This window comes from Berghia stephanieae, chromosome 7 (assembly GCF_034508935.2).
Source record: "Berghia stephanieae isolate SIO BIC M18660-M18661 chromosome 7, UCSD_Bste_1.3, whole genome shotgun sequence".
Taxonomy (NCBI): Eukaryota; Metazoa; Mollusca; class Gastropoda; order Nudibranchia; family Aeolidiidae; genus Berghia; species Berghia stephanieae.
In genome coordinates this window covers 36,618,706-36,626,013 of record NC_088366.1, presented here as the reverse complement: position 1 = coordinate 36,626,013, position 7,308 = coordinate 36,618,706, and the positions used below count along the sequence as shown (strand labels likewise).

The window sequence follows — 7,308 nt, the reverse complement described above, 5'->3', positions numbered from 1 at the left end:
GCCTTGAATGACTAAGATGTAGCTTGTGAGGAGAAAGTAGACACAAAAACATAACAAACTAATCAACAACTCTAAAAGAGTTATCAGACTGGGTCATTGTAGGCTCCTGGTCGATACATTCTGACTCCTGACACAGGGTCCGGTATCACCACTACAGCCAATGGACTACCTCTAGTTATATGTTGTGGCCATTTATTTGTGCTGCTCTGTCGAGGGAGATTAACTCATAGTCCACCACCACTCATCAAAGACAAAGATAAGAGTCACAACAATGCGAAGACCTATATTATATTACCAACAAGGAAATTGTGAAAAAAATCTAATCCATTTTTTTTGGGTACATATTTAATTCTTTTATTTCTTTTTATAAAATAAATCTCAAAACATATTCTCCTCTTAACGTGAGTCATTAAGGGTTCTCCTTTTTGTGGTGGGACCAGAATTTAACTGAGTGCAATTGCACTGATTTAGCAACAAGCATTACAAGTGGGGGCTCGTCCTGGATTAGTATAAATATTAAGTAATTGCTTACAGTTTAATTTAGTTTTGGTCATAAACACTCTCACATTCAATGCACATTTCTAAATTCAAGTCATCACGCTGAGTAACTTAAATATTGGTATTGGTTACGTCAGTTAATATTTGTATTTTAGTTTTGATAAATTTAACACACTGGAAAGGATGAACAACAGAATTGACGAAAGCAAACGAGACATTATGGTTGATTGACTAAAATGCAAAATGCTCTGCAATTTAAGTCCTCTCTCTCTCTCTCTCTCTCTCTCTCTCTCTCTCTCTCTCTCTCTCTCTCTCTCTCTCTCTCTCTCTCTCTCTCTCTCTCTCTCTCTCTCTCTCTCTCTCTTTTCCTTTTCACTTCACCCATCTCTGTCGATGGCAATTTTTTATCGTGTATCAAAATATAATGAGCTTTGATTTATCTGGCAATCTCCACCAGGAATCCGATTGTTACAGAAATCCAGATGATTGTAAAGACAATGAAAGATAAACAGTCCAGGTGTTTGCCAATCTGTCTCCATCGGTTGACAAAATTGCCATCTGGTTGATTCTCACATCTCATTGTGTTATTGTAATCTTCTTTATGGTTCTCAAGAATATTGAATATTTGATCATGAGAATCCCTGTTCTTCTCAGTGAGAGTATTGCTGTCCACTTTCGTGGTTGAGGAATTTGAGAACTGGTGATCTATCGTCGCCGGCTTTACTTTGACTTTTTTGAAATTGTCTGCTGTGCGATTCATAATGTTGACTTTACGAAACATGGACTTGAAACTTGAAGCTGCTTTTTGATGCTTGACCTCTTTCTGAAATAATTTGAAACAAACATATTCAAATATATATATATCACATTTTAATTGTAATTTTTGTTCGCTTTTATACAACTGTTTCTCGTTTACTGTAATCTTCAGTACGCGAGAATAATCGGACACTGAAAATTCAATTTAAATTACATGTTATAAAACTTAAGGTAAACTAATATGCTTTTACTGAGATGTATATTGTTTGTTGTTGAAAATAAAAATGAGATTTGTCGAGTCCCCTTACACCTGACAATCTTTACATAAATCAAAGTTAAAGCTTCGGGAACGCCCGTATATTATAACATGTTGAAGTGGAGAGAAAGGTAGGGTGTTACAAGCAATATTATTTAAAACGGATATAGCTCGCTCTGTAAAGGCAACACTCATGATAATAGACATGATTATCATACACTTACCTCGTCCTTGTGATGGCAATAGACAATAATGATATACTTACCTCCTCCATGCGATGGCAATAGCCAATAATGATACACTTATCTCATCCCTTTGGTGGCAATTAATAATGATACACTTACCTCGTCCTTGTAATGGCAATTGACAATGATGATACTTACCTCGTCTCTGTGATGGCAATAGACAATGAGGATAGACATGATCACCGTGCAAACTGATATAATGGTCAACACCAGAAGGTAGATTGTCACAATGGGAAGGGTGTCAGAAGACCTGGAATTTGACACAGATACGTGTGTGAATTATTGAAGTAATTTTTAAAATCATATTACTGTCTATTAGTATTGTTTTAGTTGTAGTAACTGCTGGCTTAAAAGTTTTACTCAGAGAGCATTTAACATATGTGTCCTTCATGACTGATGCCTATTTAAAGCCATGCTCGAGAGAATAAATGCAAAAGAATATCTGTCAAGATTTTAGAGCCAAGCATTCACTTTGTTATTGTCAAATGTTTTGCCAACTAATTGCATTTTTGGTGACCGATAGAGATAAGAGTAAGAGAAACTTTCTCAAAGGCACAATCATATTGCACCGAAACAAAGAAGGCACTCAAAGATTCGTCCTCAATTAACCGGTAGATTTTTGACCAATCAAAACATGGAATTTTTGACATTCCTACACACGTACTCGGACAAAAAGAGTTTGTTGTTTATAAACAATAACTTGAATGAAATCGTCCTCTCTCTGACCATTGTTATTGTTTTTATATCGCCATATTATGGGTGACTAGTTATCACACGATTTTCTCGATCAATTTATAAACGTTTAAATTTACACATAGTTTCCTGTGTTGGTTCTATTGATCAGGAGAAAGAACATTGGGTATTTTACTTAGACACATGCCACTAATAGTAAAACCTGTGTAGTTCGTGATGTTTACTAATCACTGTCATTGTTTACTTTATGACGACTGTCCGAGAGGCGTGGTTATCTATGTGTCTATTAATTCCAGCATAAAAGCTGAAATTGCATTTTTTTGGCAACGAAAGTTGATGGCTAAAGGTTTCTATGACATAAAAAGCTTTCACGTGGCGCTATACCATTTAACGTGATTAAAGCATTTAAAAGGAGTCCCAAGCTAACAACAACGCATAACATGAAGAACAAGACATAACCCTTGTAAGGCGATATTATATTTCTTTTTTCGAAAAATACAACGCTGTTAACGGCAAGGTACTCACTTTACATTTAAGTACGGTGGGAATAAAGAGCCTTTTTCAAGAGCGGAAATTGAGCCAGGGACTTAGGATCCGAAATCGAGTGTCAGACCACAAGAACACAAAGCCACAAATCGATGTCATTTTGACAAATTGTCAGTGCTGCTCGTTACTGTAAAAATCTGAACAAACTGAGAAAGCGGCGCTGCGGAATAGGGCGGAGGATTGAGCAATGGTGGCATTCTACAGAAGACAGCACCATCCCTTACCCTGTCCATACATGATGACTGAGTTGTGTATTCGAAATATCATGGTTAGATGGTTTTACCACATCCTACCCATAGTCCTGATCTGACCCGTTCAGACTCATGTGTGTCCTAGAAAGGCATGTAGCCAGTAAAAGCTTTGACCTACATAAAGACTCAATCTAAGAGGTGAAAAGTTCGTTATAAAATATTGATGGATATTTCTTCCAGGTCCACCCAATTGTTTCCTACATCACCGGAGAAAATGTGTCAATCGTTTTTCCATAAAAATTCTTGGGTTATTGGAGGGCAGTTACTTCCCGTCCAAACTTTTGCTCAAGTTTGAGACATTTTGGAAATATAATAGGATCTATGTCTTTGTATTGTTAATTTTAGTCTTAATGTTTCTTAATGTTTCTGATTTTGATTTTGTTCTTAAGATCACTAAACCCTTTCTTTGCCAGAGCAATTGTTTTTGGATATGTTGAATGCTCTAACTGAATATTGAACAAGAGAATAGAGGGGACCACTCTATAATATATTATATTTCTATGTCTATCTATCCGGATTTTACTTATCGTATTACTAATATTAATGATTCGATTGTTGATTGAAGATGCATTTTGAACAGAAAACGTTCCTCATTCGCTCTTTTTTGTAAAATAAATATCTGTTTATCACTGTGCTATGATTTTACAATCCATAGCTACACACAGCCTACTGTTCAAAGATTTTATTTCAGACTTATTGTGACGGGGAGTTTAAAATAGGAGTTTGTTTTTTTTTACCTTGGCAACTGTTCGCTGACGATACTCATAAAAACGGTAAGCGCCAAGAGGACAGTGATGCCGTAGCTGATCTTCTCTCCAGAGTCCACTGGGATGAGGAAGACCAGAATGTTGAGGAAAGACATGAGGACGATGGGTGTGACGATATTCACAATGAAGAAACCAGGAAGGCGTCGAAGTTTGAAAGTCATCTGAAGAAAGTTATTATTATCATCATCATCATCATCATCATCATCATCATCATCATCATCATCATCATCATCATCATCATCATCATCATCATCATCATCATCACCATTACCATCATCATCATCATCATCATCATCATCATCATCATCATCATCATCATCATCATCATCATTATTATTATTATTATTATTATTACTACTACTACTACTACTACTACTACTACTACTACTACTACTACTACTACTACTACTACTACTACTACTACTACTACTACTACTATCACCATCATTATTAAGATTTCTATTATCACTATCACCATCATTATCGATATTATATTATTATTATTATCATCATCATCATCATCATCATCATCATCATCATCATCATCATCATCATCATCATCATCATCATCAGGGGCGTGGCTCTATTGGTTCAAATGGTGCCTGGCACCACATCCATGTTTTAAAAATGGATAACAGCATTTTTCAAAATATATAAAACTGAGAAATGGTATATATCGCCTTTTATCAACAGTGCGAAACAGACTCCCTTTCTGTCACAACGCCTTCTACCCACGTTTTTCTCCCGATTCACACAGTCCGTTGATGACTGTCGTCAGCGACTGTGTACTATGGCTGAGCGAGTGACTGGATTTCCCCACTCAAACGATTCCAAGGAGCGGATCTTTGCTGGCTCCATAAGGCTATTACTATAATGTACTATAATGTTGCCACATTGAATACCTGGCTCGAATTTTTACCATCTTCACATACGAGAAAAAAACCCGCCTCAGGTGCCGAGGAATTTTTGCTCCAACTCTGTTGGACTGGGGGAAAATAGCTAATGTTGGTCATTTACGTCCTAGTCATAGTATGGTAACTTCGACCATCTTTATTATTATCGAAATCACGATTATTAACAAGTTCATTTGTTTCTCTCTGTGTGTCGTGATTATTGTATATATTAATTTATTATTATTATTATTATTATTATTATCATCATCATCATCATCATCATCATCATCATCATCATCATCATCATCATCATCATTATTATTATTATTATTATTGCTGCAAAAATTGATATGAAGGAATGTGAACGAGTTAAGTAAATGTGCGTGCGCGTTCATCTCACATACACACACACACAGAGAGAGAGAGAGAGAGAGATAGGTAGATAGATAGATAGATAGATAGATAGATAGATAGAGAGAGAGAGGGAGAGAGAGAGAGAGAGAGAAAGAGAGAGAGAGAGAGAGAGAGAGAGAGAGAGAGAGAGAGAGAGAGAGAGATCTTGTATGGTGTCATGTTTGATTTCCGAAGTGGAATGGGGCTGTTTCATGACGTAACTACAGTACTCTTTTAATAGGCCATGGGCTGTTTACATTCTTACGCTTTGTAAGTTTTGAAATTACCCTTTGTTCGATTGACATTCAATGTCTGCATGTGTCCCTTTAGCCATTTCCCTCAGTGTCCAAACTCCAATCAATATATTCGTTCGTGATTTATATAAACAAACTATTGAAAAGATTTGCAGGAATAGAAACATCACCATGCAAATTTACTTTACAAGTATGTAAGGTTTTTTTTCTTTCTTTTATATTTACACATGTAGCATGTGTAAGTCATTTTCGTCTGGCACCACTTTATACTGTAAGCATGCCACGCCGCTTATCATCATCATCATCATCATCATCCAGACCAGAATCACCTGTTCCGAGGGAAATACAAGAACTACCAATAATCTGTAAGTTGAGCATGCTCTGCACAAGATGAGAGACGGGGCACGGTGATTATAATATTTCACCAGAGATGCTTTAACTACTTTAATCGTATGCATAGAGAGCAGTTTGCATGTAACATCGAATCACACTTGTCACATACCAGGTGAACTGGCTAAAACTATAAATTCAAAAGCAATGAGATGAGGTAACTATCGAACAATTAGTTTTATGCCTCATGTAATTAAATTTCTATTGAAAGAATAAAGACGTTTAATGACAAGAAAATTGGAGATACACATTTTGGATCTAAGGCAAGCATGCGACAAGAGAGACAATAATTTGCTTGAATAATGCCACTCAGTTAAACATTGAAAAGGTTTTGATAATCAAAACGTACCTATTCAGTAACACGTAAAGACAACACAATACACACAAACAAATCTTGTCTTGTTGTTGTCTCAAGTTTGCTATTTTGTTTTCTTGTAGCAGCGTTGATCTGACTTTTCGTGAAGCAGATGTGTAGTGTGGATACTTCTCCACTCTGTACCGAACACGGCCCAACAATTGAGAACAACTGTGCTTCTCAAATATGTTTTACGCACACAACTTTGCACTTTTATATCCGGATAGATATTTGACCGAACAAGTTCTTAACGGGTACTTTATATTATCACACACTTTTATGGAGATGCAATATTACGACATCGTAGCTTTTTAATTTGTCACCGAACCAACCTGCATAACACAGTTTTGGTCTTATCTGTGTTATATTTAGTTTAGAGTGGCCAGTATAACAGAGTTTCGGCCTTCCATGTGTTATACTTTATTGGGACATATATGCATAGTAACAGATCTGCCTTCTCTGTTCTATGATTTTATTGATTTCTTTTAGATCGGACTGACATTGCATAAATTTTTCTTCTCTGTGCAATGATTTTGGTCACCCGTTTACAGACTTACACAGTGCAGTAGCCTGCACTATGCCTTGCTATTTTCCGGCCCCGAACGTTTCTCAAACAATCAACACTGCATTGCGCGAAGAATAGCAAGTGACGATTTGCGGCGTGCCGTGGGTTTTTATAACCATGGTATTCGTAGGTTGACTGAGAGGCGTTGTCAACACAAGATAGCCTAACAACAATTTTGCAAACTAACAACTCATGTTCGCCTTAAGCTAATTTCCCCAATTTAGACTTAAGCTCGTGATACTAACGATACTGCTTTTTTAAAACTCGAAGATGGAGCAAGGAATTCACAAGTCAGGTGAAAACCAAACGCTCGGATGGGTTAGCCGTGAATGTCAAAAGACGGAAGTGATGGTTATGACGAGAAAGCCAAACCTAAAGGCTGTCATAAAATTTGATGGAAATAATCTTAAGGAAGTTGAATTTGATAGATATTGAGAACAGCGAAT

General features: G+C 36.6%; 1 protein-coding gene across 1 annotated transcript in view; it reads right to left on the bottom strand.

Annotated features, from left to right (window-relative positions):
- Window positions 1-327: 327 nt before the first annotated feature.
- LOC144977169 (acetylcholine receptor subunit delta-like) overlaps window positions 328-7,308 on the bottom strand; it is an 11,233-nt gene continuing 4,252 nt past the window's right edge. The window contains exons 2-4 of the mRNA XM_078922047.1: window positions 3,983-4,173; window positions 1,894-2,005; window positions 328-1,321 (exon numbers count right to left, since the gene is read on the bottom strand). Coding sequence (XP_078778173.1) covers window positions 935-1,321; window positions 1,894-2,005; window positions 3,983-4,173 — 690 coding nt within the window. The 3' untranslated portion in view covers window positions 328-934. The remainder of the gene's footprint in view (window positions 1,322-1,893; window positions 2,006-3,982; window positions 4,174-7,308) is intronic.